Source organism: Ranitomeya imitator, chromosome 1, assembly GCF_032444005.1.
Source record: "Ranitomeya imitator isolate aRanImi1 chromosome 1, aRanImi1.pri, whole genome shotgun sequence".
NCBI lineage: Eukaryota > Metazoa > Chordata > Amphibia > Anura > Dendrobatidae > Ranitomeya > Ranitomeya imitator.
Window position 1 is genome coordinate 201,280,699 of NC_091282.1, and position 26,012 is coordinate 201,306,710.

General features: G+C 42.4%; 1 protein-coding gene across 2 annotated transcripts in view; it reads left to right on the forward strand.

Moving 5' to 3' along the window:
- The window catches only part of TNFAIP8 (TNF alpha induced protein 8), a 234,434-nt gene that overhangs the window by 140,197 nt on the left and 68,225 nt on the right, over positions 1 to 26,012 (forward strand). Inside the window, exon 1 of one of the 2 annotated variants that reach the window (XM_069753417.1) lies at positions 10,840 to 10,942. The exons of the other annotated variant lie outside the window; for it this stretch is intronic. Coding sequence (XP_069609518.1) covers positions 10,930 to 10,942 — 13 coding nt within the window. The 5' untranslated portion in view covers positions 10,840 to 10,929. Of the gene's footprint in view, positions 1 to 10,839; positions 10,943 to 26,012 lie in introns of those variants that run through there. 2 annotated transcript variants of the gene reach the window in all.

Sequence of the window (26,012 nt, forward strand, 5' to 3'; positions counted from 1 at the left end):
CTTCTGTCTGCTTCTACAATCTACATTTGCTTCCTGGATCAGACCTGCTTATTAACCCATCATCTACTTTAAGCATAAAGGTACCTTCACACTGAACGATATCGCTAGCGATCCATGACGTTGCAGCGTCCTGGCTAGCGATATCGTTGAGTTTGACAAGCAGCAGCGATCAGGATCCTGCTGTGCCATCGTTGGTCAGAGCAGAAAGTCCAGAACTTTATTTCGTCGCTGGACTCCCGCAGACATCGCTGAATCGGCGTGTGTGACGCCGATTCAGCGATGTCTTCACTGGTAACCAGGGTAAACATCGGGTTACTAAGCGCAGGGCCGCGCTTAGTAACCCGATGTTTACCCTGGTTACCAGCGTAAACGTAAAAAAAACCAAACACTACATACTTACATTCCGGTGTTTGTCCCCCGGCGCTGTGCTTCTCTGCACTGTGTAAGCGCCGGCCGGAATGCAGAGCACAGCGGTGACGTCACCGCTGTGCTTTCCGGCCGGCACTTACAGTCAGTGCAGAGAAGCAGAGCGCCGTGGGACAGACAGCGGAATGTAAGTATGTAGTGGTTGTTTTTTTTTACGTTTACGCTGGTAACCAGGGTAAACATCGGGTTACTAAGCGCAGCCCTGCGCTTAGTAACCCAATGTTTACCCTGGTTACCAGGGGACTTCGCATAGTTGGTCGCTGGAGAGCTGTCTGTGTGACAGCTCTCCAGCGACCACACAGCGACGCTGCAGCGATCGGGATCGTTGTCTAGATCGCTGCAGCGTCGCTAAATGTGACGGTACCTTAAGTGACTGTTGACATTACTATCACTACTGCATCTTCTCCATAGAAAAGTTTTCCTCTTCATCTCTGCTGCCAGCAGCTATCTGTTGTTTGCTTATTATCCCTTTGTCTGCAGAAAGCATTACAAACTTTACCTTTAGACTAGTGAACATTACAAAAGATGCTGCTATTCCTGCCCTGTTTCATCTTCAGTTGAAGTGCTTGTCTATACTCCTAGCTCTGCGTCTTCTGGTCTGGGCGGCTCCACTTGTCTGCCTGTGGTCTTATTAGTCCTCACTGTTTTTAATGTGAAGTTCAGTCCGCTGTGCCATTCCTTTTGATCCATATTTTCATCCTGACCTCCGACTTAGTAAATCCACTTCTCCATGTGAGTCTTATCCTTAAAATAAGGGGGCAGTCCTCTCAATAAAGTGATCCTTTGGAGAGTTTTCACTGTAAATACATTTCTGTAGAACTCTGCTGCCACTTTTTGTTGTTGTAAATCAGGACTTGCTGACAATCCGTTAATTGTTGAGTCTGCAGCTGAAAGCTCTATCACTTTTCCTTGTTACCTATTGAAATGACTAAAGGTACCGTCACACTCAGCGACGCTGCAGCGATATAGACAACGAGCTGATCGCTGCAGCGTTGCTGTTTAGGTCGCTGTAGAGACGTCAAACACAGAAGCTCCAGAACGATGCAGGAGCGATCCAGTGATGTAACGGCGACTCACTTATCGTTCTCGCTGGTTGTTAGCTCCATGTAAAAACATTGCTGGCATCGTTGCTTTTGATGTCAAACACGACGATACACGCCGACCTGACGACGAAATAAAGTTCTGGACTTCTAGCTCCGACCAGCGATGTCACAGCGGGATCCAGATCGCTGCTGCGTGTCAAACACAACGAGATCGCTATCCAGGACGCTGCAACGTCACGGATTGTTGTCGTTCTCTTTGCAAAGATGCTGAGTGTGACGGTACCTTTAGTCCTCTAAAGTGGGGACCTCTATTTGCATTGGCTCTTCTCTTAGTAAAAGAGAGAGCCAGTAGAAGGCAAAACTTGGCAGAAGCAGGACTGGACCTTAAATGACTACAGCAATCTTAGGGCCATTGCCGTAGTTTAAAATCAGTCAAATCCATAAATATTGGTGGAATTAGCTGACAATCGGAGGACTCATTCACATGTCCATGTTGCATGTACGTGTTGTATCTGTTTTTTTTCACAGATATAACACATACCCATTATAATTTATGGTGCTATTAACATGTCTATGGCTGACCAGGGCCAATACAAGTCTATGGGTCGGTGAAAAACGCGATCAGCACATGGATGGCATCTGTGTGCTGTCCGTGTTTAACATTCCAAAGGATAAGAGAAGCTTTGTACTTTATTTGTCCATCTGTGAAAGACATTGATGACACACTGATGGTAAAAACGGACACACGGATGGCACACTGATGTAAAACACTGACATTTGTACCATTTTTTCACAAATAGATGTGTGAATGAGGCCTAATGTGTATGGAGACCTGACATCCCTGACATGAGAGGAATTTGAATTTAATTGTCCCACCCTTTTGTTCTCTGGGGATAGCTCGCCACTATAGCTGTTTGGCAGAAGTTTGTTCCACTCTCCCTATCGAAAACGCAGAACAGCTCTGCAGTTCTTGTGTATTGGGGAGTCAGGAGTGATGACTATCAGCACTGTGACCTTGTGTTCCAGCCATTGTTTTGCTTGCTGATTACTTTAACTTAATTAAAAGATGAATATGCAACATTTTTATTTTTAGCAAACAGTGGTAGAACACATTGTAACATGCTTTTATCAACAAGCACAATCGGCAACGTTCTTATTGATACTGTACACATAGGAGCTTCGTATCAAATGAAAGTCTTATAGCAAAAGTAAATGATTTAAATTGACCAACGGTAAATAATGACAAGACAAATGGAGTTATAATTTAGGATGCCCAAAGACATTAAATTAATGTCAGTGGAAATTACAGACTGTCAGATGTTTCAGGGTCTCCTAAATATGGAGCCAAAAGGGAGTGTCCTCTTTCTATTCAAATTAACATGTGCATGTTAAAAGATTGTTTCCATTTCAGACATTCATAATGGAGTACTGGAATAATCCCATCCAGGCTTCAATCACTATAAGTGCAGCTAAAGAAACAGCTGAGCTACACTGTCTACCATAGAAATGAATGGAGGCTACATAAAAGGAATAGCTCAGCAGGCTAGGTTTTTGCCATGTTAGCATGTGTTAGGGGTTCATACAATTGAATCTGTCCTTTCAACAAACGTTGCATGAATCAATAGTACAGACTAATATAAGAATCTTCGCAATATATACTTTAGGAGAGAAATCCCCTTTCCCCCACTGCTGCCTCCTGAACTTTTCAAGCACTCTTAAAAACTAGCTAAAATCCATGCTCAGACAAGGACTACAGGTGTGACACAGCCCTCTATACTCTATGTAGGCTGGAGATGTGAGGAGCAATGGGAGGAAACAGGCAGAGGGAGTCGCTGAACCATTGGACTGAGGTGTCTAACACTAACTTATTTCAGATCCAGACAGCTCTGCTATATAAGATACTCCATGTTTCTGTTACTGGTCTTTATGCACTAAAAAAATGAATGAAGTACAGGAATCCCACTGTGGTGAGTATGGTGTACAGTGGGTAAGGAAAGTATTCAGAAATGTTTCACTCTTTGTTTCATTGCAGCGATATGGTAAATTCAAAAGAGTTCATTTTCTTCTAATTTTTCTCACAGAATTGCAGTAATTTTTGCAAATTTATTAAAAAACAAAAACTGAAATATCACATGGTCATAAGTATTCAGACCCTTTGCTCAGTATTGAGTAGAAGCACCTTTTGAGCTAGCACAGCCATGAGTGTTCTTGGGAATGATGCAACAAGTTTTTCACACCTGGATTTGGGGATCCTCTGCCATTCTTCTTTGCAGATCCTCTCCTGTTCCGTCAGGTTGGATGGTGAAGGTTGGTGGACAGCTATTTTCAGGTCTCTTCAGAAATGTTCAATTCGGGTTAGGTCAGGGCTCTGGCTGGGCCTGTTAAGAATGGTCACAGAGTTGTTCTGAAGCCACTCCTATGTTATTTTAGCTGTGTGCTTAGGATCATTCTTGTTGGAAGGTGAACCTTCTGCCAAGTCTGAGGTCCAGAGCACTCTGGAAGAGGTTTTCATCCAGGATATCTCTGAACTTGGCCACATTCATGTTTCCTTCAATGACAACCAGTCGTCCTGTCCCTGCAGCTGAAAAACACCCCCATAGCATGATGCTGCCACCACCACGTTTCACTGTTGGGATTGTATTGGGCAGGTGATGAGCAGTGCCTGTTTTTCTCCACAGATACCGCTTAGAGCTTAGAATTATCACCAAAAAGCTCTATCTTCATCTCATCAGACCAGAGAATCTTATTTCTCATAGTCTGGGAGTCCTTCATGTGTTTTTTAGCAAACTCTATGTGGGCTTTCATATGTCTTGCACTGAGGAGAGGCTTCCGTCGGGCCACTCTGCCATAAAGGCCTGACTGTTGGAGGGCTGCAATGATAGTTGACTTTGTGGAACTTTCTCCCATCTCCCTACTGCATCTATGGAGTTCAGCCACAGTGATCTTGGGGCTTCTTTACCTCTCTCACCAAGGCTCTTCTTCCATGATTGCTCAGTTTGGCTGGATGGCCAGGTCTAGGAAGACTTCTTGTGGTCCCAAACTTCTTCCATTTAAGGATTATGGAGGCCACTGTGCTCTTAGGAACCTTGAGCATTGCAGAAATTCGTTTGTAACCTTGGCCAGATCTATGCCTTGCCACTGAGTTCCTTGGCCAGTTCCTTTGACCTCATGATTCTCATTTGGTGTGACATGCACTGTGAGCTGTGAGGTCTTATATAGACAGGTGTGCGCCTTTCCAAATCAAGTCCTATCAGTTTAATTAAACATAACAGTGAAGGAGTAGAGCCATCTCAAGGAAGAACACAAGGAAATGGACAGCATGTGACTTAAATATGCGTGTCCGAGCACAGGGTCTGAATACTTATGACCATGTGATATTTCAGTTTTTCTTTTTTTAATAAATTTGGAAAAATTACTATATTTCTCTTTTTGTTCAGTCAAGATGGGGTGCAGAGTGTACATTAATGAGAAAAAAAGTGAACTTTTTTGAATTTACCAAATGGCTGCAATGAAACAAAGAGTGAATAATTTAAAGGTGTCTGCATACTGACCGTACCCACTGTATGGCAGAGATCACAGCAGCTAGTCTACTTCCACCAGCTCCTAATCGGTTCCAAATGAGAGGGAGCATGCAGCGGTGAAAACTGGTGAAAATGCAGTTTACACGTCATATAATGATCAGAATAGTGTCTATCTTTATGTACACACAAAGAAACCAGCTAATTCTAAAACGTTACTTGAAAGTATGGTTACCATTTAAGAGACATTTTACTTTGAACAGTGTAGCATGTTGGTTGGTAACAGTTAGCAAGGCTGAAAAAAGACATTTGTCCATCCAGTTCAGCCTATATTCCATTAGAATAAATCCCCAGATCTACGTCCTTCTAAATAACCTAATAACTGTAAGCAGGGCCGGCGCACCCGGGCACTGTATGGAGAATTATATGTGGCTCACTATACTGTATGGAGCATTATATGGGGTCAGTTCCGTATGGAGCGATATATGCGGCTCATTCTGTATGGAGCACTCTGTGGTGCCCATTATACTGTATGGAGCATTATATGAGGCTCATTATTCTGTATGGAGCATAATATTGGGCTCATTATTCTGTTTGGAGCAATATATGGGGCTCATTATTCTGTATAGAGGACTATGTGGTGCCAATTATACTGTATGGAGCACTATATGGGGCCATTATAGTGTATGGGGCAATATATGGGGCTCATTCTTTTTGGAGCAATATATGGGGCTCATTATTCTGCATAGAGGACTATAGGATCGACCAGAAGAAGAATTAAATTTCACCTGTCAGAAGTGTAGACTAGTGGCCCTTTTAGAAGAAAAGGTGCGGGGTCTGGAAGAAAGAATAGCAACTTTGAAACTCATCAAAGAGAATGAAGACTTTCTAGACAGAACAGAAGCATCTCTACTGGTCACAGAAGGTGAAAAAAGTGTCAGAGAACCTCCAAAAGCAGATGAGTGGAAGCATGTGACCAAAAGAAGCAAGAAGACCATGGAGAAATCACCAACCACACAACTGAAGAACCGATATCAAATCTTTGTAGAGGATGAAGATGGCACACCTAAGGATGAAGCAATACCAGCAAGCAAAAAAGGAAAGGGCACACAGCAACAAGTGACAGCAAAAAGTACAGCCAAGAAGCAACGAAGAGTGGTGGTGGTGGGAGACTCACTACTGAGAGGCACAGAAGCAGCCATCTGCAGACCGGACATAACTGCAAGAGAAGTATGCTGCCTTCCAGGTGCGATGATCAAGGATGTGACCGATAGGATACCAAAGCTCTTCAACTCCAAGGACGTCCACCCATTTCTTCTGATACATGTTGGCACCAATGACACAGCAAGGAAGGACCTACCGACAATCTGCAAAGACTTTGAAGAGTTGGGGAAGAAAGTAAAGGAACTGGATGCACAGGTAGTTTTTTCTTCTATCCTTCCAGTAGACGGGTATGGCACCAGGAGATGGAACAGGATCCTTGATGCAAACAACTGGCTAAGACGATGGTGCAGACAACAAGGATTCGGATTCCTGGACCACGGTGTGAATTACTTGTACGATGGACTCCTCGCCAGAGACGGACTACACCTCAACAAACCTGGGAAACACACATTCGCCAGAAGACTCGCTACACTCATCAGGAGGGCGTTAAACTAGAAGAAGAGGGGACGGGAAGAAAAACATTAGACTTGAACAAAGAAGATCCAGGAAAACATACTCAGAAGGGAGGTAAGAACATTTCTAAAACAATCCACAGCGAGGAGATTGGAACAAAACAAAATCCTCTAAACTGCATGCTTGCAAACGCCAGAAGCCTGACAAACAAGATGGAAGAACTAGAAGCAGAAATATCTACAGGTAACTTTGACATAGTGGGAATAACCGAGACATGGTTAGATGAAAGCTATGACTGGGCAGTTAACTTACAGGGTTACAGTCTGTTTAGAAAGGATCGTAAAAATCGGAGAGGAGGAGGGGTTTGTCTCTATGTAAAGTCTTGTCTAAAGTCCACTTTAAGGGAGGATATTAGCGAAGGAAATGAGGATGTTGAGTCCATATGGGTCGAAATTCATGGAGGGAAAAATGGTAACAAAATTCTCATTGGGGTCTGTTACAAACCCCCAAATATAACAGAAACCATGGAAAGTCTACTTCTAAAGCAGATAGATGAAGCTGCAACCCATAATGAGGTCCTGGTTATGGGGGACTTTAACTACCCGGATATTAACTGGGAAACAGAAACCTGTGAAACCCATAAAGGCAACAGGTTTCTGCTAATAACCAAGAAAAATTATCTTTCACAATTGGTGCAGAATCCAACCAGAGGAGCAGCACTTTTAGACCTAATACTATCTAATAGACCTGACAGAATAACAAATCTGCAGGTGGTCGGGCATCTAGGAAATAGCGACCACAATATTGTACAGTTTCACCTGTCTTTCACTAGGGGGACTTGTCAGGGAGTCACAAAAACACTGAACTTTAGGAAGGCAAAGTTTGACCAGCTTAGAGATGCCCTTAATCTGGTAGACTGGGACAATATCCTCAGAACTAATAATACAGATAATAAATGGGAAATGTTTAAGAACATCCTAAATAGGCAGTGTAAGCGGTTTATACCTTGTGGGAATAAAAGGACTAGAAATAGGAAAAACCCAATGTGGCTAAACAAAGAAGTAAGACAGGCAATTAACAGTAAAAAGAAAGCATTTGCACTACTAAAGCAGGATGGCACCATTGAAGCTCTAAAAAACTATAGGGAGAAAAATACTTTATCTAAAAAAACTAATTAAAGCTGCCAAAAAGGAAACAGAGAAGCACATTGCTAAGGAGAGTAAAACTAATCCCAAACTGTTCTTCAACTATATCAATAGTAAAAGAATAAAAACTGAAAATGTAGGCCCCTTAAAAAATAGTGAGGAAAGAATGGTTGTAGATGACGAGGAAAAAGCTAACATATTAAACACCTTCTTCTCCACGGTATTCACGGTGGAAAATGAAATGCTAGGTGAAATCCCAAGAAACAATGAAAACCCTATATTAAGGGTCACCAATCTAACCCAAGAAGAGGTGCGAAACCGGCTAAATAAGATTAAAATAGATAAATCTCCGGGTCCGGATGGCATACACCCACGAGTACTACGAGAACTAAGTAATGTAATAGATAAACCATTATTTCTTATTTTTAGGGACTCTATAGCGACAGGGTCTGTTCCGCAGGATTGGCGCATAGCAAATGTGGTGCCAATATTCAAAAAGGGCTCTAAAAGTGAACCTGGAAATTATAGGCCAGTAAGTCTAACCTCTATTGTTGGTAAAATATTTGAAGGGTTTCTGAGGGATGTTATTCTGGATTATCTCAATGAGAATAACTGTTTAACTCCATATCAGCATGGGTTTATGAGAAATCGCTCCTGTCAAACCAATCTAATCAGTTTTTATGAAGAGGTAAGCTATAGGCTGGACCACGGTGAGTCATTGGACGTGGTATATCTCGATTTTTCCAAAGCGTTTGATACCGTGCCGCACAAGAGGTTGGTACACAAAATGAGAATGCTTGGTCTGGGGGAAATTGTGTGTAAATGGGTTAGTAACTGGCTTAGTGATAGAAAGCAGAGGGTGGTTATAAATGGTATAGTCTCTAACTGGGTCGCTGTGACCAGTGGGGTACCGCAGGGGTCAGTATTGGGACCTGTTCTCTTCAACATATTCATTAATGATCTGGTAGAAGGTTTACACAGTAAAATATCGATATTTGCAGATGATACAAAACTATGTAAAGCAGTTAATACAAGAGAAGATAGTATTCTGCTACAGATGGATCTGGATAAGTTGGAAACTTGGGCTGAAAGGTGGCAGATGAGGTTTAACAATGATAAATGTAAGGTTATACACATGGGAAGAAGGAATCAATGTCACCATTACACACTGAATGGGAAACCACTGGGTAAATCTGACAGGGAGAAGGACTTGGGGATCCTAGTTAATGATAAACTTACCTGGAGCAGCCAGTGCCAGGCAGCAGCTGCCAAGACAAACAGGATCATGGGGTGCATTAAAAGAGGTCTGGATACACATGATGAGAGCATTATACTGCCTCTGTACAAATCCCTAGTTAGACCGCACATGGAGTACTGTGTCCAGTTTTGGGCACCGGTGCTCAGGAAGGATATAATGGAACTAGAGAGAGTACAAAGGAGGGCAACAAAATTAATAAAGGGGATGGGAGAACTACAATACCCAGATAGGTTAGCGAAATTAGGATTATTTAGTCTAGAAAAAAGACGACTGAGGGGCGATCTAATAACCATGTATAAGTATATAAGGGGACAATACAAATATCTCGCTGAGGATCTGTTTATACCAAGGAAGGTGACGGGCACAAGGGGGCATTCTTTGCGTCTGGAGGAGAGAAGGTTTTTCCATCAACATAGAAGAGGATTCTTTACTGTTAGGGCAGTGAGAATCTGGAATTGCTTGCCTGAGGAGGTGGTGATGGCGAACTCAGTCGAGGGGTTCAAGAGAGGCCTGGATGTCTTCCTGGAGCAGAACAATATTGTATCATACAATTAGGTTCTGTAGAAGGACGTAGATCTGGGGATTTATTATGATGGAATATAGGCTGAACTGGATGGACAAATGTCTTTTTTTCGGCCTTACTAACTATGTTACTATGTTACTATGTTACTGATAATAAATAATAATAATACTGTCCGGTTTCTGAGCTAATGTAGAATGTACAATAGATATCACTCATGTAATGTAAGAAGTAAGTGAAATATTTGGCATTGTACTATACCTATATTTCTCTGCCGTATCAGTGCATTATGAATTGTGGTATGTGTTAAAGGGGCCCACCGGGACTCTTTCGCCTAGGGCCCATGAAAACCTGGAGCCGCCCCTGACTGTAACATACAATATTATTACGCTCCAGGAAGATATCTAGGCCTCTCTTGAACCCCTCGACTGAGTTCGCCATCACCACCTCCTCAGGCAAGGAATTCCAGATTCTCACTGCCCTAACAGTAAAGAATCCTCTTCTATGTTGGTGAAAAAACCTTCCCTCCTCCTTACGCAGAGACTGCTCCCATGGGACCGTCACCTTCCTTGGTATAAACAGATACTCGGAGAGATATTTGTATTGTCCCCTTATACAGTATACTTCTACATGGTTATTACATCGCCCCTCAGTCGTCTTTTTTCTAGACTAAATAATCCTAATTTTGCTAATCTCTCTGGGTATTGTAGTTCCCCCATCCCCTTTATTAATTTTGTTGCCCTCCTTTGTACTCGCTCTAGTTCCTTTATATCCTTCCTGAGCACCGGTGCCCAAAACTGTACACAGTACTCCATGTGCGGTCTAAGCAGGTATTTGTTGCACATTCATTTACATGCATCAATCAATCATCTGCATGACTAATTATATAGGCAACACCTAGGGCATTTATTGCCGACCAGCAATGATTTTTAGACCAGCGTAAAAGTGATTATCTAGTCTATACAGGCTTTTTTGCATGAAGCAACGAACAGGAATGAACGTTCTCATGAATACTTATTTGGCTGATGGTCGACCCACGTTTAATGGTTTAAAGTTTTCCCAGTTACCTAGTTTTGACCTATGTAACATAGAGAAGTGATGAACATATAAATTTCTTGTAGTGGTTGGTAACGTTTGGACTTCAGTCACTTTTACAAGGCTTTTTTTGGCGCAGAATGAAATATAACACCCACAATAACAAGCAGGGCCTTTCTATTTGTTTAGCAAACACTGGTTTCTCGGGGTGGTGTGTACTGGCTTCTTATAACTGGTGTGAACAAGTATTTTGTCTGTTGGAAACCAATGAGTAATTGGGAAAGTGAACATTACAAAGCTTGAGGAGTGCTAACCACACATCTCTCACATAGACCACCTTCTAAAGCTCAGGACACCATTGAGCAAAATGCTCAAGTCATGTAAGTACAATATGTGTTTAATGACTTTTGTAATATTACTTATATGCGATGATGTAATGATAATGAGCCTAGCTACGGTGTAACAAATGGCCCAGGAATTTATCATGCTTTAGCCATATGGTTTATAAATTGGTCAGGGATTAATGGGCTAAATTTGGAATAATATTCTCGTGATGCTCCAGTCCCTTCTTCCTATTGACCAATCCCCATTTTTATTAATGTATTGTATGCAGGAATGCACATTTACAGCGTTTATATATAAAATCTCTTTACAAAATAAATTTGCTTAAGCATTCTTAAAATTAGAGTGCAGCTTTTTAGAAGGAAGTTGAGTTAGTTACTCGAATATCCATTAACTACTGTAGTTACAAGCTTATTTCAATTGAAGGTTTCTGGCTTTCCAAACTATAACACCCAACATGCCTAAACTAACAACTTTTAACCTCTTGACGACACTGAAGAGGAGCCCTTTTTAAGCAGTAGCGTAACTAGAGTCAGATGGGCCTGGGTGCAAAATTTGGATCCGCCTTCCCCCCAACACACACACACACACACACACACACACACTTCCCTGCATGTTGATCAGCTGTATGAGCCTTTGTAGTGTTGTAAATCCATTAAGGACATACGAGTTGCACCCCCTCTCCCATTATGTAGTAACATCCCCCATCCAGTTATATAGGTCCGTTATCTTGGGCCCCATCCTAGTATATGTCCCCCATTCTGCTGCTGTTCTTTAGTGCATTGAAAAAAAAGACCATGGTCTTTGTCATTGTGGGTTCCTCCACCATTCTACATCCTCTTCTGAAGTCTGCAGCTGAGTTCAGCATGCAAGTGACGGTAGCACATGACCCAGTGGGTCACTGCGTTGCAATACACTTCAACTGAATGTGCGACCAAGGATGAACATCCAGTTGAAGTTTGCTCTGACATTGGCAGGCCCGGTTGCAACCTCTGCCACCGCATTTTTTGCGCTTGGTTTTTAAGTTTTAATTATCTTCTGCAGTACTTCAGTATTGCAGTAAACAAGTACAGTCCTGGTCGAAAGTGTTGGCACCCTTGACATTTTTTCAGAAAATGAAGTATTTCTCCAAGAAAATTATTGCAATTATGCATGTTTTGTTACACACCTGTTTATTTTAGCTTTTTATGTATTGACACAACACAAACAAACAGGAAAAAAAAGGAAATACATCATTTCACACAAAACTCCCGAAAACGGAATGAGGCCTACAAAGAAAAGTACCTACAGTCAAATATGATGGCGGTTCAACGATTTTTTTGGGAGGATGTTTTGCGGCCACTGGTACTGGGTGCCTTAACTTGACTTAACTTCCTAACAAAAAAAATGTAGCTTCAAAATTGTGCTGATGTAAAGTAGACATGAGGGAATTGTTGTATATTAACTATTTTGTGTGACATATCTCTGTGATTTAAGGGCATGAAAATACAAAGTTTGAAAATTGCAAAATTTTTGCCAAATTTCCATTTTTTTCGTAAATAAACACAAGTCATATCAAATAAATTTTACCACTATCATGAAGTACGATATATCAAGAGAAAACCGTCTCAGAATCACTGGGATCCGTCGAAACGTTCCAGAGTTATTACCTCATAAAGTGATGGTCATAATTGTAAAAAATTGGCCTGGTCATTAATGTGCAAACCACCTTCAGGGTTAGAGGGGTTAAGGTCAAAATTGGCTCGGTCACTAAGAGGTTAATATATTTCTATTGTAATTGTTCCCTGATGTTTTGGGTGCATATATATATTTTATGGTATTCGTGGTCTATCATATCTTTTTAGATTTCAGAATTTCCTTATGATGGTTTTGAGCTAAATTTAAGGCCTCAGTGACTGCATTGTTCCCTAGTATTTCTTGTCAATGGATATCATTTTCACAACAAATCCTTAAAGGGCTATTTCCGTCTCTGCCTTTCATGGCTAAGGTGAGAGTAACTGCTTCTAGTTCCGAACAATCAGAGATGGGATTATGAAAAGGGGTTATGGAAACGGTGTAGCAAAGTAAGCTACACTGCTGATGTACAGTGCCTTGCGAAAGTATTCGGCCCCCTGGAACGTTTCAACCTTTTCCCACATATCATGCTTCAAACATAAAGATGCCAAATGTAAATTTTTGGTGAAGAATCAACAAGTGGAACAAAATTGTGAAGTTGAACAAAATTTGGTTATGGTTATTTTAATTTTTGTGGAAATTCAAAAACTGAAAAGTGGGGCGTGCAATATTATTCGGCCCCTTTAACTTAATATTTTGTTGCACCACCTTTTGCTGCGATTAGAACTGCAAGTCACTTGGGGTATGTCTCTATCTGTTTTGTACATCGAGAGACTGAAATTCTTACCCGTTCTTCCAGACAGCTCGAGCTCAGTGAGGTTTGATGGAGATCGTTTGTGAACAGCAGTTTTCAGCTCTTTCCACAGATTCTCGATTGGATTGAGGTCTGGACTTTGACTTGGCCATTCTACCACCTGGATATGTTTATTTGTGAACCATTCCATTGTAGAATTTGCTTTGTTTGGGATCATTGTCTTGTCGGAAGACACATCTCCATCCTAGTCTCAGGTCTTTTGTAGACCCCAACAGGTTTTCTGCAAGAATGGTCATGTATTTGGCTCCATCCATCTTCCCATCAATTTTAACCATCTTCTCTGTCCCTGCTGATGAAAAGCAGGCCCAAACCATGATTCTGCCACCACCATGTTTGACAGTGGGGATGGTGTGTTCAGGGTGGTGAGCTGTGTTGCCTTTACGCCAAGCATATCGTTTGGCATTGTTGCCAAAAAGTTTGATTTTGGTTTCATCTGACCAGAGCACCTTCTTCCACATGTTTGGTGTTTCTCCCAGGTGGCTTGTTGCAAACTTTAAACGACACCTTTTATGGATATCTTTAAGAAATGGCTTTCTTCTTGCCACTCTTCCATAAAGGCCAGATTTGTGCAGTGTACGACTGAATGTTGTCCTATGGACAGACTATGCCACCTCAGCTGTAGATCTCTGCAGTTCATCCAGAGTGATCATGGGCCTCTTGGCTGCATCTCTGATCAATCTTCTCCTTGTTTGAGATGAAAGTTTAGAGGGACGGCTGAGTCTTGGTAGATTTGCAGTGGTATGATACTCCTTCCATTTTAATATGATCGCTTGCACAGTGCTCCTTGGGATGTTTAAAGTTTTGGAAATCATTTTGTGTCCAAATCCGGCTTTAAACCTCCCCACAACATTATCACGGACCTACCTGTTGTGTTCCTTGGTCTTCATGATGCTCTCTGTGCTTCAAACAGAACCTTGAGACTATCACAGAGCAGGTGCATTTATACGGAGACTTGATTACACACAGGTGGATTATATTTATCATCATTAGGCATTTAGGACAACACTGGATCATTCAGAGATCCACAATGAACTTCTGGAGTGAGTTTGCTTCACTGAAAGTAAAGGGGCCAAATAATATTGCACGCCCCACTTTTCAGTTTTTGAATTTCCACAAAAATTTAAAATAACCAATAAATTTCATTCAACTTAACAATTGTGTTCCACTTGTTGATTCTTCACCAAAAATTTACACTTGGTATCTTTATGTTTGAAGCATGATATGTGGGAAAAGGTTGAAAAGTTCCAGGGGGCGAATACTTTCGCAAGGCACTGTAACACCTAATTTACAGAAACTACATTGCCTGGCGTTTTTATGTCACATAAGTGAGAGCTGCTCTCTGATTACCTCCAGGTCTCTGTTACAGCTGAAGGTAGTGAGAGTGAAGCAGCCGCTGATTGCTGCTGCAGGATTTTCAGATCTACAATTTGCATGGGAGTTACGCAAACCGCCTAGAACTGCGCTCTGCTCTTTTTACAACCCCGGCTCTAGAGGTCAGAACCTAGAAACAGTTATTCCCATTTTGGTCATAAAAATCCAGAGATGGGCTTAAGCCTTTATTACTAAGGCTACTTTCACACTAGCGTTTTCTGCAATCCGTCACAATGCGTCGTTTTTCAGAAAAAACGCATCCTGCAAAAGTGCTTGCAGGATGCGATTTTTTTCCCCATAGACTTGCGTTGACGACGCATTTGCGACGGATTGCCACACGTCGCATCCGTCGAGCGACGGATGCGTTGTGCTTTTGCGGACCGTCGGGAGAAAAAACGCTACATGTAACGTTTTTTCTCCTGACGGACCGCTTTTTCCAACCGCGCATGTGCGGCCGGAACTCCGCCCCCACCTCCCCGCACCTTACAATGGGGCAGCGGATGCGCCGGAAAAATGCATCCGCTGCACCCATTGTGCAATGCAGCAAACGCTAGCTTCGGAATCTCTCCCCGACGCATTGCGACGGGGAGATTCCGACGCTAGTGTGAAAGAAGCCTAACTTTTCTCTAGACCTATCTAAAAGGTTAACCCAGCCCCTTTATTTTCCTACAGAATAACAAACTGTGCATCTATGTCAGATTATATTTTTTAATATTATGAAAATAACTACAGGGAAATGAAGTAAAGCTGCATAAGTTGTGTAACACTTTAAATGATTACAAACTTACCGCATTAACAGAGTGCACCGAAACAGCAGAAGTTACGGGCGCACTGCTATCATGTAAAATTATTATTTGTTCAACAGTCTGTTTTGGTTGGCTGTTTATTAGATAAAGCGTGCAGTACACAGTCGCCTAATGCAAATCTGATTTTGGTTGTCCAAAATAATAAAAATCGGGAATATATTTTAAACAGAACTTTTCACTGGATTTTTTTCAAACCAAGTAAGTAGCTCTTCCAGTACTGATTCTGGAACGTTTTTTTTCTCCTTTTCTTTTCTTTTGTGCTCCTCTATTTCAAAGGATATCTTTCCTGTAAATAAAAGTGCAAATTTTCACTTCAACCAACTGGGAGAAATTATTTAGGGCACCGCTGTGTTTTGATTGGCCGTTGTCAGAGGAGAAATAACAATCCGTATACAACTGTGCCCACATAAAAGTTCTGTGATATACGCCCAGTTGGTCAGAGGGAAAACGTATATATTTACTACCAGGTAGATATATCTTTAGAACAAGGGGCAGAGATTGAGGCTATGTATACACGTTCAGGATTTTTCACGTTTTTTTCAGTGGTTTTACGCTGCAAAAACGCTAAAAAAGCTTACATTAAGCATCCTATTATTAGAATGCAATCCGCAATTTTTGTGCACATGTTGCGTTTTTTTCGCCAAAAAAGGCATCGCGGAAAAAACGCAGCATGTTCATTAATTTTGCGGAAAATCTCTGGATTTGCCACTATATAATATAGAACCAAAAATATATAATATAGTAGTGGAAAGCTCCGGAAAAATCCGCATAAAAAACGCGAGCAGATTTCTTTTTGACTTCAGAGCATTATTGCCTGTTGTGTTACATGTGTGAAGCTGCGGTCACATTGTATTTTTGATCTAGACAAAAGCCCTCCATTTTTTATATGGTTTTCAAAGATCACGGCAAAATCTGTGGTGGATTTACCAGGATCGGGCAAAAAAAAAAAATCACAGCCACAACATGTTAATGCAATCTTAGGTTATATTCACACATTAGTTTTAAAAATGGCTCTGGGTCTCCGGTCCAGGAGATTCAGAGCAAGTTCTGTTCTGATCATCTCAGACTCGGCCATTAAAGGAAACCTGTCCCATCCGATAACACTATTAACCTGCTTATATAGGGTTAATCTGCTGGTTAAAGGGATTTCCCACTACTAGGGCAACCTCTTCTCAGTCTGAATGTTTGCTCCCTTCGAAATAAAAACACATATACTCACCACCGGTGTTGGCGCTGTTCCAGTGGTGTTGGCACTTGCGTTCATGGGTCTTATGTGGGATTGTCACGTGATCCCTTTGGCCAGTGAGCTCCGGTTTCACTGCCCCCACATTTTGGACGAATCGAACAGCAAGAGGAAGTTAGGTTCACATTGCGTTTGGGCGATCCGTACAACGGATCCATTACTTAGCGGCATTAATGCTGTGTAATGGATCTGTTAACGTGCCCATAGACTTACATTATCGTAACGCATGTCAAAATTGGCATACGTTAGTGATGATGTGTTACGCACCCTCGAATGCGGTCTACCGCGTTTTCGGGTACGTTAGGTCTAACCCACAGCGAACGGATGCGTTCGCTGTGCATAGACCTCTATAACTAGCGCATGTCAACGCAATGGTACCATGCGTTAATGTGATTGTAGTAAAAAAGAGATTTTGCGCATCCGTTTAACGGATCTATTAAATGGATGGCACTAACGCGATGTGAACCTAGCCTTAGAGCGCAGCCACAGCACTGCTTTCCTGTTGATATTCGATTTGTCCGGAGGCAGTGACAGTGAAGCCCCGCGCTGATTGTGTACAGGGCTCGCATGATGTGACAACCTCATGAGTCCTGAGAATGTGAGTGCCGTCACTGCTGGAACGGCGTCAGCACCTGAGGGGAGCATGTGCTTTTATTTTAACTGGGCCAAACATTGAGATTGAGAAGAGGGGTGTCCTAGTAGTGGGTAACCCCTCTAAGACGGTTATGAAGGTGGCCGGCTACAGTACTGAAAGTCTGGAATCCAGGAGAAAGTGATCTATATTCTTCCCAGGAGCCTCCGGCTTTCAGTCATGTAGGAGCACCTGGAGCAATTTTAGTCACGGCTTATAGCACCGAGAGCGGCAGCTGTAAGAATGTTTGCCCCCCCCCGCACAGAACATATGAAATATGGCGGGGGTCTCATGCCCACATAGACCTGATTTACCTCAGGCAGTGATTTACCTCAGGCAGTGGTAAACAAGGGTCAGTGAAAGGTCACTGGATGTGCTATTTTTAGGTAAAGTGGCTTAAACCAGTTTTTTCTGGTTCTTGTGCGCTCAGTTTATGACAATTTGATTGGTTACTGAAGGGTTTGGCGGTGGTTTATTTACTATAAAAGACTGATTCCTGTCAGCGCCTGTCACTCTGTCGGCGCTTGAAGAAAGAAGAGGACCTACCAGAAGATGGAGAAGCTGATGCAGGAACTTCTAGCCAGGGCCGGCGGGGAGGACGGAATGGATTGGCTAAGGAGCTGCTTAGCTATAAAACCTCCAGCGGCAGTCTCCGAAGCCATGTCTCCTCCCGAACCTGAGGCCCTGGTACCATCCCCGGTTCCAGCTCCCGCTCTCCTGCACGCCGAAGGCTCCGGGTCAAGGTCCGGCAGACAGAGGGCGGCCTCCTCCCCTCCGGCGTCTCCTGTGACATCTCGGCGCGGCTCCTCAGCGCCAAGCAGGAAGTCGAGTCGCCGCCCTGCGGTGAAGTCCCGCAGCCCGCCGCGAGATTTCGGCGGCCGTCATCCCGGCGCGACCGCCGCATCAGCAGGAGCCGCCGGTAAAGCTTGTAGGGGTACCGGCCGTAAAAGCGCCGCGGTGCCCGCTGCTGCCAGTTCCCAGGCGGTTCCTGCCACAGCGACGGAGGGAGCAAGGCCGGCTCTGCATCCCCGGGACCAGTCTTCAGACGAGGAAGAGACGCTTCAATCAAGCGGTGCCAGGCAGCTGCGCTCGCCCTATCCTGAGGGCTGGAGCGCAAGTGCTGCTGAAGACAGAAGACGTGACTGCTTTCCAGCGAGGGGTGAGACTTCTAGTTTTCCTATGTCTGTCCCTCAGTCTGATCTAAAGAATTTGATTAAGTTGGTTTTAACTGAAGCCCTGGGTGAGGCTAATGTTCGCCCCCAAGCAGCAGCTTCTTATGCCCCTTGTCGCTTAGAAGCTCCTGCGGTCAGTGTGCCCCCTTTAAATCCCTTTAAGGAGGCTTTAACTTGCGAGCTCTCCCCCCTTGGCTTCCATTTAAGCCCCTCAATTAAGGAGCTTATTTGGAACAACCAATATGTAGACATATTTTCCCTTTTACCCCGCAGAGATCACCTTCCTAAATCTGATAGGAAGGATGATAAATCCGATTCTGATGACGCTAAGCGTAACATCAGATCATTTCATAATTGGATTCAAGCGTTTGCTATATATGCGGCGGTATTAGGCGAAAAGTCCCCTTAACCTGTGCAGTAGCCTCTTTCAGCACTTAGACATTATTTTAGAGGCCTCCAAAAATATTTGGTGGCTCTGCATGGTTAAATTATGACGAGGCTTTTAGGCATAAATTGTCGGTACACCCAGAGGTAAAATGGGGTTCCAAGGACATTGGTATCTGGATTAATCTCATTCTCCCTGTTAGGAATTCCGTGATTAGACAGCCTAGTAGTTCTGTTTCCAGAAAAGGAGTTTGTTTAGCTTACAACGAATCTTTTTGTAAGTGGAACAATAGGTGTCGTTTTCGGCATGAATGCTCCTTTTGTGGGAACTCCCACCCAATGTCTAAGTGTTTTAAAAAACAAGCCGTTCAGCAGTCTTCCCTCAAAGATGCAATTTCAAAAGGCTCTGTCTCCAGTGAAGCTGGAAAAAATGGCGCACTGGTTAGGCAGGTACCCAGACAAGCGGATCAGTGAATTACTGTACAATGGCTTTGCAGTGGGCTTTTATGTACCAGAATTTAAAGGGGATGGCTGTGTTTTTGTAAAAAATTTATCTTCGGTTTCTGATTTCCCTGATATTGCTAGAGAAAAAATTTTCAGTGAGCTGGAATTGGGTAGGATTGCTGGCCCGTTTTTGTCCTCCCCATTTTTAAATTTCCGCTTATCCCCCCTGGGTATTGTCCCGAAGAAAGATTCCGGTTCCTATAGGATGATACATCACCTATCTTATCCACCGGGCCAGTCATTGAATGACGAGGTTGATAAGAGCCTTTGTTCTATCACCTACTCCTCCTTTGACGGCGCTCTGGATCTGCTGAGAAAATTCGGCCCTAAGGCGTTAATGGCCAAATCTGATATCAAATCTGCCTTTAGACTCCTTCCAGTCCATCCAGAGGGGTTTAATTCACTCGGTTTTCAGTTTGACGGGTTTTTCTTTTTTGACAAATGTCTCCCGATGGGCTTCTCGCTCTCTTGTTTTTATTTTGAGAATTTTTCCCGTTTTTTGCACTGGGTCTTAGAATCCAGTGAGGTTGACGCAGGCGTATTACACTACCTGGACGATTTTTTATTTATTGGTCCCCCTCAATCCCATTCATGCATGGAGGACCTTAACAAATTTTTGCAGCTTTGTTCACATTTTGGCATCCCAATTGCCCATGAAAAAACAATAGGCCCGGTATGCCGTATTGAATTCTTGGGTATCACAATTGACTCAAAGAATGGAATCTGTGTTACCTCAAGAAAAAATTGACAAACTTCGCAGTTCCCTTTTAAGCCTCTTATCTAAGAGTAAGGTTACCCTCAAAGAGCTTCAGTCTGTGCTTGGCCTTTTAAATTTTGCCTTACGGGTAATACCAATTGGCAGGGTTTTTTCTAGAAGTCTTTATGAATCTACTAAGGGCCTCTCATCACCTAATTCTCACGTTCGGTTGAGTGCCGCCTTGAAAGAAGACGCCAGAATTTGGTTGTCATTTCTTTCAGATTTTAATGGTAGGTCGTTAATTCAATCACCTTTTGTTTCGGCGGATTCTTTTCCACTCGCTTTTTCTACGGATAGCATCGCAGGTTTGTCTATTTTGTTTCGATCACACTGGGTGTCCTTACCATGGCCAGATAAATGGGTGTTGAATAAGCTTAATGAGAATTTGCTGGTTAGGGAAGTTTTTTCCGTTTATTTGGGAATCCTTTTATGGGGCCCTTACTTGAGGGATTCTAGAATTCTCTTTTCCTCACCGAACCAGTCGGTAGTTTTTTCCATTAACACCCTTTCGTCTAAACATCTGCAAACAGCTAGAATTCTGAGACACTTAGTCTTGGAGTGCCTAAAAGGCAACATTTGGTTGAAGGCGAATTTGGGTATCGGTAAATGTAGTTATTTGTCTGAATTCATACTGCATGGTCAGTGGCTCCATTTTTACCAACAGGTGCCACTCGCAGACAAGGAAGCAACCCCCTGCCCTCTATCAGTTTGGGATGTAATCCCGATATAATTCCCTATTTTATTAAGAATTCATTATCTAGGAGATCATGGGCTGACTATTCAGCTGCGTGGAAGAGGTGGATCGAGTTTTCAGATTTACATGGATCGGAGGCGACGTCACCAAGTCCGATTTCTGCCCTGAAGTTTGCGGAGTCGCTGGTCAGAAAAGGCCTTTCGTACTCTGCGGTAGCCAAATGTTTCGCAGGAGTTTCTTTCTTTTTACGGTTACATGGTTGTATGGCATTAACGGAGTTTTTCTTAGTGAAGCAATTTTTAAAAGGCCTCAAAAGGGATAAATTCTTAACAGATTCCAGACGTCCAATTTCAATTGCCCTGTTAAAAGACTTGTGTTCAGCCCTACAGCATGTATGTTTGAATGCCGAGGAGGCTTTGTTATTTTCTACCGTATTCTCCATTTCCTTCTTCGGGGCTCTGAGAGTCAGTGAGGTAGTTTCGGTAAAAAAATCTGAACCCTCAGGTCTAATGTTGTCAGACGTCAGGATTTTTGATTCATTCCTCCTGATTTTTATTAGGAAATCAAAAACGGATCAGCTTGGGAGAGGTTCCGAGCTGAGATTGAACTCATTTCCGGACCCTTTGATTTGTCCTGTGGGTACCTTATCGAAATGGCTTATTTTTAGGCCGGTAGCTCAGGGCCCATTATTTTTGCATAGAAATTAATCCCCTGTTACGGTTTTTCAGTTTAATTTTATTTTAAAAAAGTGTTTGAGCTTTTTAGGTAAAAGTCATCTCAAAATCACTTCACATTCTTTCAGGATCGGAGCGGCTACTGAGGCCGCAAGAGCGGGTTTGTCTGATGATAAAATAAGAAAACTGGGAAGATGGGATTCAAATCGATTCAAACTTTATGTCCATCATGACTTGTATGATGACTAATTCTCATTTTCTTGTAGGTCCAACAATCATTTGGGTCGTTGGTCACTCCTTTGTCTTCTGGGCCCAGAAGAGGGCTAGCTTGCGGTCTTATTCAGAAAATTTATCGTTTCATCCTTCTAGCACCCGAGTTTTTTGGCACAGCGTGCGAGGAATGAGATGGTCCTCTTTATCGTTTGAGTTACAAAATTGCTTGGTGAAATTCCCGTATCCTGATTTAATTATTGTGCATTTATCTGGTAATGACTTGGGTAAGTCCAACACTCTGAATTTATTAGCCGCAATGCGGGCCGACCTTATCGGCATAAAACAAAGTTTTCCCTCCTTTGGTGTTGTTTTTTCCGAAGTCATTCCCAGGCTTTTATGGCAGCAGGACCAACTTCGTTTTTTGGATAAGATCCGAAAAAGGGTGAACCTTTCCATGCATAAATTCCTACCCGTTATTAACGGGTTCTCGTTTAGGCATGTAGACCTTGAGGGTTTTTTACCAGGATTGTTTAGACAAGACTCGGTGCATCTATCTGATATCGGTCTAGATATTTTTAATCTGAACTTGGGTAATATTATTGAAAAATGGCTGTGTGGTTTTGGGGGGGCCTCGACCCTTTGAGTCTTGGCCTGGTGGGTAAAAATCACCCTTCAACGGGTGGATTTGGCTAATGGTTGAAATCTTTTGGTTACGGACTTTAACTTATGGAATTAATTTATTTGGTATTTATTCAAGTTTTATGTTACCCAAAATAAAACCGCACGGCCAATTTTTATTCCAACAAGAAAGGTGTCTTGTCGTTTTTATTTATTTATTAAAGGGGTTTTTATGGGTCTTACCATTTTAATGGGTCTTATGGGGACATGTTTGCCCCCCCGCACAGAACATATGAAATATGGCGGGGGTCTCATGTCCACATAGACCTGATTTACCTCAGGCAGTGATTTACCTCAGGCAGTGGTAAACAAGGGTCAGTGAAAGGTCACTGGATGTGCTATTTTTAGGTAAAGTGGCTTAAACCAGTTTTTTCTGGTTTTTGTGCGCTCAGTTTATGACAATTTGATTGGTTACTGAAGGGTTTGGCGGTGGTTTATTTACTATAAAAGACTGATTCCTGTCAGCGCCTGTCACTCTGTCGACGCTTGAAGAAAGAAGAGCCCACCCTCCCGCCCATTATTTCAACAGTAATTCTCTTGTCGTTCGGTTTTATTTGTGGGGTAAAAATCACCCTTCAACGGGTGGATTTGGCTAATGGTTGAAATCTTTTGGTTACGGACTTTAACTTATGGAATTAATTTATTTGGTATTTATTCAAGTTTTATGTTACCCAAAATAAAACCGCACGGCAAATTTTTATTCCAACAAGAAAGGTGTCTTGTCGTTTTTATTTATTTATTAAAGGGGTTTTTATGGGTCTTACCATTTTAATGGGTCTTATGGGGACATGCTTCGGCACTGACTGACGGCCAGCTCTGCACTGATGTACTGCAAAGCTAGCAACCAGTGCGTGAAAAACTGACATGTGAATGAGACCTTACACTAACACGCATGTGTGAATGTAGCCTTACAGTGATATCCATTATGTAATGTCCTCCCACATTCTCATCACAGTGCTGACAGAATAAGCCCCCTCTGTCATACACCTTAATGCGGGTGCTCCTTATTAACGGTGGTGTCTAAAGGGCTAAATGATTAATGGGTGTCTGATCAATGCTTTGATTTGTTAAGCTCGCCAACATGCTGCAGTAATACTGTGGATTTACTGTTCCCCAAATCTATCATAGGTTTTCTTTCTTTATATATTTCTTTAATATCCCAAAAGTGTTGTAAAACCATAAACCAATGACACTTTCTGGCCATGTTAACATGATGACAGTGTTTTGTGACCGTATTTTGGAACCAAAACCTAGAGTGGTAAATATACTGGAAAGATGGCACCTCCACGTTTTGGGCTCGCTCACTCATGGTCCTGGCTGGGCAGTAGTAATGCAAAATACTGACGTGTTACATGGTGAGAAAGTTTGTGCTTCTTTTATGTGTTTTTCTATATAAAGTGTTTTCATTATGCACTACACAACGGCTCACTCTCTATTTATTTCTATTATTTTCACAAGACCGAAGTTCCTGAAACTTTATAAATCATCTGCATGTCTGTACTTGGCAGCCTAAATTAATACTGGCTTTCTCCGCTTCTCCGGATGCTGGGTTACATGTTGCTGTCACATGACCCTTTAACATTCCATCTTGCAAGCACATTTGTTTGTGTTTTTCTGTAGCATCCTATTTACCAGTGTATCAGACTATATAATTACCATTTATTTGTGACTCTGTGGCCACATTTGTAAGGCATACTTTATACTTATATATTATCTTATATCTTGCATCATAATCCCTCCTAATTCTTTTTGAAGTGGTGTGTAAGGGTGTAAAAATCATTTCTGATCGCCATTTTGTCTAGTTTCCCGTACCACTCTGGTCCCACGTGACCATTCTGCAGCTTTGTGGGATAACCCAGATTCTGGATGGAGCAATAACTGCCGTCTCCTTATAAGTCTGAGACTCAGAACAAGGCTCCATAGACTTCCATTCAGAAAGTGACATCCAGGCCACATACAATCCCCTGTGTGATCATGCTATTATGTATCATGTATCTAAGAAAAGGACCTGAGCAGTGCTGAAAACTAGGGAAGATGGTGATTGGTAAGTATTTTAATACTTACACACCATTACATGGATACTTAAGAAGGATTATGGAGTACAAATTTTGATGAGACTTAAAAACATAAGCTCTGACATCCAAAATAAGTTACTGCATCAAATTTTTCATTATTAACAGCAACCCTGATGCCGTGCCAGATCTATCAAATACCATGCCCATCAGAGCCCATTGTGTCTGTTACAGAGTTTTAGAAATATTTCCTGGAAAGTTTCCTAAGGCTACGTTCACATTAGCGTTCCGCTAATGTGCGTCGCTGTTGCGTCGGCGACGCAGCGGCGACGCGCCCCTATGTTTAACATGGGGGACGCGTGCGTTTTTTTTGTTGCGTTTTCCGACACGTGCGTCGTTTCCGACGCTAGCGTCGGATGCAAGAAAATGCAACAAGTTGCATTTTTCGTGCGTCCGATTTTCGTCAAAAAACGACGCACGCGTCGCAAAACGCAGCGTTTTTGCGTGCGTCGTGCGTTGCGTCGCCGACGCAGCGGCGCGCAACGCTAATGTGAGCGTAGCCTAAAAGGTGTACTCCTCATTGCTCACCCCTCTGCTTGGACATTACAGCAGTGTGCAGCTCCATGCAGTAACTATCAGTCTCCTGATGATAGCGGTTTCTTTGTAGATAACTGGGGGCATGGTCACACCAATCTTCTCAGACTGGCTATTGCTCACAGGGGAAACTGAACTCTGGTGTCATAGAAGGTCCCAGACGGGAGGGGAAGCAGTGAGGAGCAGCTGCTGTCACACTGAATTACAATAATAATAATAATTACAAGTGTTATAAATATAAAAGAACTGCGCTGGGCATCTCATCTTCATAGTTTGAGGGCAGTGACAGTACAAACATTTTTCATCTCCCTGGAGTGCCCCATTAAAGGGAATATGTCAGTAGACTCAAAGCCTTCTAAATTGGCATGCAGGTCATAGAAAGATGAATAAATGTTACATTGATATCTGTGATCCGCTGTCTTAACCAAGAGGAATCCGCATTTTTATTAATGTATAAGTAAGCAGTTAAGATCTATGGGCAGACAGATCTCCCTGAGAATTTGCCTCAAGAATTTAAGGGGCATTACCATTGTGAGACATGTACTCCGCGTGCCAAATTAATATGCAAATGCTATTTTTCTCAGCTTTTTTAAATGGATGATGCAAATGAGTTAGTATAAGGTTCAAATCATCAACCATTGGAGTATAAATCACATGTTATTGGACATCCCTCCCAAAGATAACTATATCTTTTGTAAAAAAAAAAAAAAAAAAACCCTAAAAATGCAGTGTACCAAATTATTGTGCACAACGGAGTTTCCTACACAAATTTATAGGTTGTAAAGAACTTAAACTGGCTACTTGTTGAATTTGCAGCATTAAGAGGTCACGTTTATTGAAATCAAAAGCCTTTCGATAAAAATCATCTTAACGAGCCAAGATAGGACCTCTTCTTTTATATTGCCTTCTCAATTCTTGCTTAACTTTGTGAGTTTTTAAATAGTTTC